General features: G+C 44.8%; 2 protein-coding genes across 2 annotated transcripts in view; one reads left to right on the plus strand and one right to left on the minus strand.

The window, feature by feature from the left end:
• Positions 1–6265, minus strand: part of PI4KA (phosphatidylinositol 4-kinase, catalytic, alpha) — a 196063-nt gene extending 189798 nt beyond the window's left edge. Inside the window, exon 1 of the mRNA XM_006894563.1 lies at positions 6110–6265. Within this exon, the coding sequence (XP_006894625.1) occupies positions 6110–6265 (156 nt within the window). The remainder of the gene's footprint in view (positions 1–6109) is intronic.
• A 309-nt stretch (positions 6266–6574) lies between these two features.
• Positions 6575–11329, plus strand: part of SNAP29 (synaptosomal-associated protein, 29kDa) — a 50730-nt gene continuing 45975 nt past the window's right edge. Inside the window, exon 1 of the mRNA XM_006894564.1 lies at positions 6575–6796. Coding sequence (XP_006894626.1) covers positions 6575–6796 — 222 coding nt within the window. The remainder of the gene's footprint in view (positions 6797–11329) is intronic.

Raw genomic sequence — 11329 nt, forward strand, 5'->3', positions numbered from 1 at the left:
CCTTATGTTCTTTCTTCCTGAAAAGGATCATAATGTGATCATTTCAGAGGAGCAACAGATGCAGTAACATGTACAATATTTCTGCTCTGGGCTGTTCATCATAGACTCAGTGATAAAATTTTTATTGGGGCTGGTCACATATGTATTGATTGATAGCTGTTGTTGTTGCTAGGTGATGTTTAACAGACTACAATTTATAGCAACCTTATGAACAGTGGGTCTAAACCTTGCTGTATACTTTTCCATCTTCATCATCTCTGAGCCTATTTTTACAGCCACAGTGGCAGTTATGAGTCAAGAACTTAACAATTTGCATCACCCAGGTCAGGGCTATAGCCTTTCTCCAACCCTATTCAATTTGTGTGCAATTCAAGCAGATGGACTTTATAATAAAGAACATGGCATCAGGATTGGAGGAAGACTCATCAACAACCTGTATTGACAAAAATGAAGAGAATTTGAAACACCCATTGCAGACGACCAAATACTACAGTCTTCAATATAGATTACACCTTAACATCAAGAAAACTGAGATCCTCGACTCTAAGCCAATAAGTAACATCAACATAGATGGAGAAAAGATTGAAACTGTCAACACTTTCTTCTTACTTTGATCCATAATCAACATCCTTGGTACCAGCTAGTCAAGAAATCAAAAGACCTAGTACACTGGGAAAATCTGCTGTCAAGGACTTCTCCAAAATGCTAAAGAGCAATGATGTAAGTTTTAACACTAAGGTGCACCTAAACCAAGCCATGATCTTTTCAATTACTTGATATGCCTCTGAAAGTTGGACTGTGACTAAGGAATTGGGGTGCTGAAGAGTGATGAATATCCCGTGAACCAACAAAAGAACAAATAAATAGGTCTTGAAGAAAGTGCAACCAAGGTGCTCCTTAGAGGCAAGGATGGTGAAACTTTATCTCAAATATTTTGGGCATGTTGGAAGGAGGGTCTAGTCCTTAGGGGAAAAAATCATGTTGAGAAAAGTGGAGAGTCATAGAAAAGAGGACTATCTCAATAAGATGGATTGACACAGCAACTCCAAGAATGGGCTTAAGCATAGCAGAAGATTGCAAAGATGGTGCAGGACAGGGCACCTAACAACACAGGGACTCCAAACACTGGTAGTTTATTAGTAAACAATGCATGCACTTTCATTCATGCCATTTCATTGATAGATATTCCAATGCTACCAAGTACTATTTCTGTTGCTAGACAAAGAAACAGAGGGGGAGATGACCTTCCCAAAGTCATACTAATAAGTAAGAATAGTTCTGTGTACTCCTGAGTTGATTCGTACTTATTATGACACTGAAGGACAGAGCAGAATTGCTCCATAGGAACTGGTGACATTGTTACAGGAGCAAATCACCATGTTCTTTCTGCTCATGAAATCACTGGCAACATTTTGGTTAGTAGACAAGTGCTCAACTGCTGTGCCACTAGGGCTCCTTAAAATAAACCACATACATTGTCATTTGGAAATAGTGTACTGAGTGTGGATGGGAGCACTGTCTAACCTCTGTGAACTTCACAGAGGAAGACTCTACATCAACAGAAAAGCACAAAGCCAATTTCCAATGTGATGCTCCGTGCTCCGTAACGTCTCCATACAAATACATGTCCCCACAGTTTCCTCTACTAGTTCTAACCTTAACCGTCTCTCCCATGGCATTCACTGCTTCTCTGCTTGGTTCAATAATTCATTGCAAATAACCACACAAAATTCACAAACATTAGTAACAATTTGGGGTTTATTAGGGAAGTAACAGATTACAATTCTGGTTCAAAAGGCTCAGGATACAAGTCTTCAATCAGAACATCCTCTTCTCAGGTGTGCTCATCTACAGGACACTCTAACCTCCAGCCTAGAGGCTCTGGCCTCTGCCCTGCTCAGACAAATATGTCAAAATTCATCTTTGCCAATTATGCACTGCCTGCTCTGCCAGTAGGCCTAGGCTTGAAGGCACTTGACTCTAGCTCTATGGGACAGGTGACTTAAATCTGCTTTACTCTAGTTGACTTAACTCTGTTTTACTCTAGTCTCTGGTGTTTCCACCACTGCCACCATCTGGCCTGCCACCTGGGCTACCACGTCTTGGTCTCTAGTACCACAGCTCTCCTTTCCTGTGGCCTGCTGAGACCTTTGGTCAAAGGACGTGGTGCACTCTCTGATTCTTTCTTCTTAATAGTAGTGAGATCCCTGGATCCCTGTTTTCTATCTCTGAACCTGCTCAACTTAAATTAAGTCTTGTAGGGTGGTGCTGTTGCTGTTACGTGCCATCGAGTTGCTTGTGACTCATAGCAACCCTATGAACAAGAGATGCTGTTCTATCCTGTGCCAACCTAGACATCTCAAACGCACTCATTCCCACCACTCCAGTCACAGAATCAATCCATCTCATAAAGAGTTTTTCTCTCCTGTGCTGTCCCTCCACTCTGCCAAACATGATGTCCCTCTCCAAGGACCAGTCACTTTGCAACATGCCAGACTAACCCTCATATTAACATTCTACACATCCTATCTGCATGGCCCTTCTGTATATGGTAAAAGTTACAAAGCCAATAACTAGAAAAAGCCACACTGACTAATGTGCTATAGCCTACCAACTGTATCTATTCTGATTCACTAAGATCCTAGAGGACAAGGTAGAGTTGCCTCCAAAGGTTTTCAAAGCTCTAATCTTTTAGGAAATGGGCTGCCACATCTTTCTCCCACAGAGTAGCTGCTAATTTGAATCTTGAACCTTAACTATGAATGCTTGAGAATTAAGGTGTACCTGATTCAGACCAAGATCTATTCAGTCACTTGCTATGCTGCTGAAAGCTGGACTTTGATTAAGTACGACAGATAAAATACTGATGCCTTTGAACTGTGGTGATGGAGAAGAGTATGTCTCGGAGAAGGTACAGCCAGAGTGCCCCTTGGAGGCAAGGACAGCGAAGCTTCCTTTCACATACTTTGTGTATGTTAAGGACATCAAGCTTGGAAAGGTGGGAGGATGGCAAAGGAGAGGAAGACACTCAGCCAAATGGAATGTCATAGTGACTGCAACAATGGGCTAGAGCGTGCCAGAGATTGTGAGGTTGGCACAGGATAGGGCAGAGTTCAGGTCTGTTGTTCACAGGGTCACTATGAGTCATACTTGACTCTAATGGCACCTAACAACAACAATGATTTCTTAATATCTGGGTGTCCAGTGTTCCTTTAAGCCAAAATTACAGGATTTAAATTCCAATGGTATTCTCTCTAAAAAGCATGTTTTGGAGTTTTGTTTTGTTTTTTTTTTCATTTTCCTCCTTCTTTAATTAGAAGTCAATATGGTATTGCCCTAAAGGTGACAATATCAAGTCTCAAAACGTAAGCTGTTGTGGACTAAACTGCTTTGTCAACCTGGCTACAATGGCCTTTACTCCATCGCCGAAGCTACAAAACCATTCTCAACTGCTCTGCTGTCAGAGTCTCCTCTTTCCACCTGCTAGAAAGCTATGTGGAAAATTAATCTCATTCCTTCAGGCTAGCACACAGTCATGAGTCTCATCACAGACTGGCACGGAGAGACACTCGAGTTTTACTGCACATCACCTACCTATCCTATGCCTTGTCGTGTGATATGCTTTATACTTAAACGCATTTAAGCCCTAAGAACAAGCTCATCTTGCTAAATGAAGCAGAGGCTCAGAAATGAAGTAACTTGTCCAAGTAGTAAGTGACTTCCACAGGCGGTAGGTGAAAACACTGTTACTGTTGTTGTGAGTTGCCATGTGGTCAATGAGGCTGGAGAAGGAATGGCTGAATTTTGGACATACAATGATCTATTCATAATGGCTAATTTTTTTTAAGAAACACAAAGGTGACTTTACACATGGACCTCACCTGACAGAATGCCCATAAATCATACTGACTACCATCTGTGGGAAACATCATTCTAGAAGCTCATTATCAGTGATCAAAATCAGGCCAGGTGCTGATTACTGAAGAGACCATCAATTGCTCATGTGCAAGTTCAAACTGAAAAGGAAAAAGATGAAACCAAATGCACAAGAACCAAAACAGGACCTTGAGTCTATTCCACCTCAATTAAAAAATCATCTTGGTGCTCGTTTCGGCAGCACATATACTAAAATTGGAACGATACAGAGAAGATTAGCATGGCCCCTGTGCAAGGATGACAAGCAAATTCGTGAAGCGTTCCATATTTTTAAGCTTGGAAAAACTTTAGTAGTCCTAATCCACAACATAAAGAGTCTTCCCTGTGTTCTGAAAACTTTACAACCAGGAGAAGATAAAATAGATGAATGGGACCTTCTAAGAATCAAATCCCTATGCGCATCCAGAAACTTTTCTAACAGGGTAAAAAGGGAAGCCACAGACTGGGAAAAAGTGTTTGGTAATGACATGTCAGATAAGGGACTTATATCTAAAATTTATAAAATACTTGAGCACCACAACAAGATAAAGGTGAATAATCCAATTGAAAAATGGGCACAGGATATGAACAGACACTTCACCAAGGAAGACATTCAGATGGCCAACAAGCACATGAATAAATGTTCAAAATCCCTAGCCCTGAGAGAGATGCAAATCAAGACAACCATGAGATATCATCTCACTCCAGTAAGACTAGCAAAATTTAACAGAACAGCAAGCAACAAATGCTGGCGAGGTTGTGGAGAGACTGGAACCCTTATTCACTGTTGGTGGGAGTGTAAAATGGTGCAACCACTGTGGAAAGCGATGTGGCGCTTTCTCAAAAAGTTGCAAATAGAGATACCATTTGACCCAGCAATTCCACTACTGGGAATATACCCTAAAGAGACCATAAATGACATCCTAGTAGATATATGCATACCCATGTTTATCGCGGCTTTATTTACAATAGCAAGGAGTTGGAAACAACCTAAATGCCCATCAACAAACGAATGGGTAGAGAAGCTGTGGTATATCCACACAATGGAATACTATGCTGCATTGAAAAACAAGGAACTCATGCAATATTATTCAAAACGGGTGACCCTGGAGGACATTATGCTGAGTGAGATATCTCAGTCACAAAGGGACAAATGCTATATGATGCCAGTGTTGTAGAATGAGGCTGGCATCGGGGTGGGGGTAAGGCCGAGAAAAACTGGACGAAATATGTTTACGGCATTGAAGTCTATGGGGGAGAGAATAGTTTAAAAGTATTATATTTTAGGGCATTATGTTTATCGTAGGAGTACGCAATGAGGGTTGCAGAGTGGATTATATTTGGGGTTGGGGGTGGGATTGGGGGAGGTGCGGGGGGGATTGTGTACCAATGAGGGAGTTTTTCTTTTGCTTTTCAGGGAGAGGAGCAAACGGGGGGGGGGGGGGGGGGGGGGGGGGGGGGCGGGGAGAAGGGTGCAACAATGAATGAATGGAATTCCAAAATCTCTGCAGATGTTCATTGAAATGAAAAATAAATAAATTAAAATATTTTAAAAAATCATCTTAAAAACAGGTTTAAGGCACTGTTCACCCACGATCGACCCTAAAAATGTATGTTCTTTCCACCCTCCCATGTCACATCTCTTAAATGTTTTTCACCTCTCAGGATACAAGCTGCTTCTCCAGCAAGGTTTCCTTTCTCCTCTGAAGCAACCATCAGTCCACCAACAGCTAGCTCACAGCTCCTGATTCAAATGCTCAGGTCTCCAACCCTCATCAGCCGCCAGTTCGTGTCCAGAAAGGGCTTTGACACAAGATCTCATCTGTTCCTTCTGGACAGTCCCGTTACACGAGCAAAGCAGACGAAAGCATCCCCCACCTCCCCAAGGTCACCGAACAATACACGGCCGGACTCCAGGAAGCGGAGAGTTCTGAACCCTGAAGCCTCGGTTCACCACCGCCGCCGCCGTGTTCCGGCCTCCGCCCGGAGATGTAATAAGGGGCCTGGTGACAAATCCCCGCCCGCTCGTCCTTGGCCTCGGGCCTCCCTGACCCTTCCAGGCGCCTTCAGCACCTCCAGGGTGTCCCCCTGCCCTTCACAGAAAGCTCGTGACCACCGCCTACAGACCCCCGCCCGCTTCCCGGCGGAGCCGCCCGGGCCCCTCTATCAGCCCTCAGGACAAGGCTACTACTACCTTCTCCAAGGATGCCGGTCTCTGCACAGCCAGGGAGCGGGCCAATGATAGGACCGTGTTAAAGTAGAAGCCCCGCGAGGCGCCGCTGCTGGAACCAGAACCGGAGCCACTGCCTCCGCCGCCGCTACCTCCCCGGGTGCCGGCCGCCGCCATCATCAATCGGCGTCCCGCAGCGCAGCAGCCACCGCAATGGTCCGACCAGCGCAGGCGCAGGCACAGCCGGCCACACACCACGTCACCGCAGTTGCAGGCAGTGGGTGGGGCTTCGGCTCGGGCGAGTCCACTGCGCGGGTTGTGGGTAGAGCCCGCGGTGGCTTCCCCCTCTCGTCTTTAGGCACTTGCTCGACTCCTGGATCATTACCGCGCCTGCGCGCGCGCATCCCGGAAGGAGCTCAGTTCGGCGGCCGAGACCTGCGTGCGGTGGACTTATGACAGTGGCCAGGCTCTCGGACCAACGCCAGCACTATGTCAGCCTACCCCAAAAGCTACAACCCGTTCGACGATGATGCCGAGGATGAGGGCAGCCAGGCAGGCCGTGATCTTCCAGGTGGACCCGGCGCGCCCGCAGACCGACAGCAAAGCCTGCGGCAGGAGGTGCTGCGCCGCGCCGAGGCTGCGACCTCTAGCACCAACAGGTCCCTATCCCTCATGTACGAGTCGGAGAAGGTCGGGATCGCCTCCTCCGAGGTGAGCCTGAGGCAGGGCAGGCCTGGAGGGCGTCCTGTAATGGTCCAAGAGGTCGGAGAAGGTCGGGATCGCCTCCTCCGACGTGAGCCTGAGGCAGGGCAGGCCTGGAGGGCGTCCTGTAATGGTCCAAGAGGCCGGAGAAGGTCGGGATCGCCTCCTCCGACGTGAGCCTGAGGCAGGGCAGGCCTGGAGGGCGTCCTGTAATGGTCCAAGAGGCCGGAGAAGGTCGGGATCGCCTCCTCCGAGGTGAGCCTGAGGCAGGGCAGGCCTGGAGGGCGTCCTGTAATGGTCCAAGAGGCTGGACCAATGCTTGCCCGGTATATTTTGGAGAAAAAAAATCTCCAGATATGTTCGTGTGCGCTCGTGATTTGATTTTGTGAATTTTGCAAGTAGATGTGCATGGTAGTGAGGGGATCTGAAAGATCACAGAGCTCATCCTCAGCTGTTGATTGAGTTTGCCTACTTGATTTTCTTTTTTTTCTGTGCCAAATTCAAAGGTGTATAACGCCCAGGTAATTCTAAGCAGCATAGTCTGGCTTACCTAAAGAAATGGAAGGTGTGTTTCATTTTCCAGAAAGGTACAGCTGGTCTCTGCCATTCCTCCAGCACTGACCCAGATTGAGTGAGGAAAAGTGTGGGTAGCAAGCAGGTGTCGGGTAATATTCTGATGCCTTTGATCCACTGGACTTGGAGTTTCTCCGACTCCTCCCCCACAACACGTATAAGGCTGCTCCTTTCCTGTTACCTGGGGAGCAGCTGGATGAGCTGTTGCCTGAGTCGGCTTTGCTTTAGCTTCACACACCCAAATGATTACACCAAAATAGACAGCATGTGGATTGGGGTGATCTATTGCTCCAGTTCCCCTCTGCTAGTTCTTATCCACAACTCATCTGGTTTTCAAACGTAAGAGTCCAGTGTTGCAAACCTGTTCTTGAGATGAGTTTTAAATTCAGGTGGGATAGACCTATGATTCTTGAGGGCTTGTATTAATTTCCTTCAGCCCCAACTTGAACCTGCACATGAATAATTGACAGTCTGTTCTACAGTCAGTACCTAACCTGGTTTTGACTGATACTGAGCTGCTCCACCGATTCTTTATCCAGATGTAGTCAGTTTGGTTTATGTGCAGTTTGTCAGGTGAGGTCCATGTATATAATTGCCATTTGTGTTTCTTTAATAATGTATTTGCAGTGAATAGATCACTGAATGTACAAAAATGTCATTCGCTCTCCAGCTTCGTTTTGGTCACCAAGTCTATAGTTTCTGATGACTATTTGTTTCCAGCTTTTGTAGCCAATCAGCATTTATCATTAATGCGTCTTGATTGCATACTTATTCAATTTCAAACTGCAAAAGTTAATAGAATTCCTCAATTTCCTCATCTTTGACCTTAGTTGTTTTTGTTGTTTTGTGCTGTTGAGTCACCTGCAACTCATTGCGACCCTATGTACAACAGCCCTAAACCCTGCTCTATCCTGTGCCGATCTTATTGTGTCTGACACACCTACCCCCATTACCCCAGTGATTGAATCAATACTCAATACATCACATTGAGGGTCTTCCTCTCTTGCGCTGTCCCTCCACCTTCCCAAGCATGACATCTCTCTCCTTGCAACATATCCAAAGTATGTCAGATATCAGAATCCTTCAGAATCCTTGCTTCCAACAAGCAGCCTGGTTTTACCCTCTCTGGAACAAACCTGTTTGTTCTCCTAGCAGTCCATGGTATATTCAATATTTTTCTAGAACACCACAGCTCAAAGGCATCAACTCACCTTCTGTCATCCCTAGTCACTGTCCAGCTCTCTGATGCATAGTAATAACAAAGACTATGGCCTGCATCAGGTGCACCTTAGTCTCTGGACTGACATCATTGCTCTTCAGTACTTTGGATAGATCTCTGACAACAGACTTTCCCAATTCAATTAGTCTTTTAATTTCCTGGCTACTAGTACCAAGAGTGTTTATTCTGGAGCCATGCAAACTAAAGCTGTTAACAATCTCAGTCTCTTCACCATCTATTGTGATGCTGCCAGTCGGCTCAGTGGTGAGAATCTTTGTTTTCTTGATATTGAGCCTCAATCCATATTAAAGGCTACAGTCCTTGACCTTCTGCAGCAAGCACTTCAGATCCTCCTCAGTTTTAGCAAGCAGGGTTGTGTCAGTTGCATAATGCAGATTGTTGATGGATCTTCCACCAATCCTGATGCCACATTTCTCCTCAGAGCTCAGTCTCCTGGATAATCTGTCCTGCACATAGATTGAAAAGGTATGGATATAGGACACATCTCTGGTGTACAACCTTCCCAATTTTGAAACATGTAGTGTTTCCTTGCTCTGATCTGATGACTTGCCTCCTGGTCCAAGTATAAGTTTTGCGTAAATTCAAGCTGCTCTGAAAGACTTGACAAAAAATAAGGCCCCAGGAATTGATGGCATACCAGTTGACATATTTCAACAGACACTGACCTGAATGTGCCCACCAAATTGTGCCAAGAAATCCGGAAAACAATCACCTGGCCAATTGACTGGAACAGATCTGTTTTTGTTCCCATTCCAAAGAAAGGTGATCCGACAGAGTGCAGAAATTATAGAACAATATCATTAATACCACATGCAGGCAAGATTCTGCTGAAAATTATCCAAAAACAACTCAAACAGCACATCAACAGAGAACTTCCAGAAGTGCAGTCTGGATTTAGAATTGGCCATGGTATGAGGGATAGTATAGCTAATGTTAGATGGATCTTGGCTGAAAGCAGAGTACCAGAGGAATGTCGATCTGTGTTTCATTGACTATGCAAAGGCGTTTGACTGTGTGTATCACAACAAACTGGCTAACCCTGAGAAGAATGGGAATCTCCGAACAATTTATCGTGCTTAGTTGTTAGTGCATATATTTTAATAACAGTTGTATTAAAAATCTTATTTGTATATGTATGTTGTTAAATGCCGTCAAGTCGTAGGCGACTCATAGCGACCCTATGAACTAAAGACCTGGACACTTGTATAACTTTCATCTTTTCTCCAAGTTCTTAGAGTTTCTGGAGGCAAGCTATTTACGGAAGTGGATGCCACTCCTTCTTCCAAGCTTGTTTTAACTGGGGAGCTCCACCAAACACTGTCCACCATGAGTAACCATTATCACATTTGACACATCAGTGTCATGGTGTTCAGCTTCACAGCAATCATGAGTTCCCTCTGTACAGCAAGTGGACAGATGAGGGCTATACAACCTAGAAGAATGCTTGACCAACAGAAATTAAAAACAGGCCTGAGGGCCACAAATTAAAGTCACCCACCTTTGGCTTGGGAGCATCACTTTCTGTCCACTAGGCCAACTGATCTCTCTCTTTCTATGCTGTTGTTATTGTTAAGTGCCATCAAGTTGTAGGCTACTCATAGTGATCCTATAAACGAAAGACCTGGACACTTATACAGGTAGTATTTTATCACTCACTTCCTTTGTTTCCAACTTTGGTGTTTTATTCATCAGTTACTATTAATGCATCTTGGTTACATGATCAGTCCATTTTAGATGTAAAAGCTGGTAGAAATCTACAGTTTCTTCATATTTTGGCTTCTGTGGTGGTTGTGCATATTTGAAGAATAATTGCATTAATAGGTCTTCATTTTATAGGTATGGTTAACATCACTCACATTATACTTCAACATAAATCTTTACATTTTCTTTTTGAGAATGAATGTACCACTTCTCCTTTTTTCTTCCCCCCCCCCTTTTTTATTTTACTATGTGTGTGTGTGTGTGCCATCAAATCGGATCTGACTGGTACAGGAGGAGATTGTCCCTCCTTCTCCAGCAGAGCATCTGGTGGATTTGAACCGTGTACCTCTGGGATTGCAGTGCAGCTTCTTGCCACTAGGCCAACAGAGCTCCCTGCGCCACTTCTTTTCAATTTGTCATTCCCAGCATTGTATATCTCGTGATTGACTCATAATGACCACTACCAATTCATCTTGGCTCATGAATTCCTAGGATGTCCGTCTTTATGTGTTTTAGTCCCTTTTTGACAGCTTCCAATTTTCTTTTTTTTTTAATACTTTTTTTTTAATTGGGATAAACATATTGGGGGTACAAGGAGGTGAGGGTTGGGGGCAGAAGGGTGAGGATGGGCCAGGATGCAGCTGCAGAGCTGCACAGTTTGGTCGGTGGGGGGAGCAGGTGAAGGAAATGATGAGGTACAGAGGAATGACAAGCATTTTCCAATGGTAATTAAACCAACTGTCTTATTGATTTGGGAATTAGATGCCAACTCTCTGGCTTCTTCATGCTGAACAGGGGCGTTGATGTAAAGGGGGGAAGGGAGGATACTTTATCTTCTTACTGGTGGCCTTGGGTTGAAGCTGCTTGCCTTCTTGCTCTGTTAGAAGATATTTTCCTGTTGTTTGCTCACCTCTGGACTGCAAAGTGTTTTCCCAGGTGGGTCCAGTGGGGATGGCTGGTTGAACCCAGAGGCTCCATCCTCCTCTGCTTCCTTAGCTGTCAGTTGTATTTCCTTTTTGTCACTGGCA

This window comes from Elephantulus edwardii, unplaced genomic scaffold (genome assembly GCF_000299155.1).
Source record: "Elephantulus edwardii isolate Elephantulus edwardi_28Jun2011 unplaced genomic scaffold, EleEdw1.0 scaffold00146, whole genome shotgun sequence".
Lineage (NCBI taxonomy): Eukaryota > Metazoa > Chordata > Mammalia > Macroscelidea > Macroscelididae > Elephantulus > Elephantulus edwardii.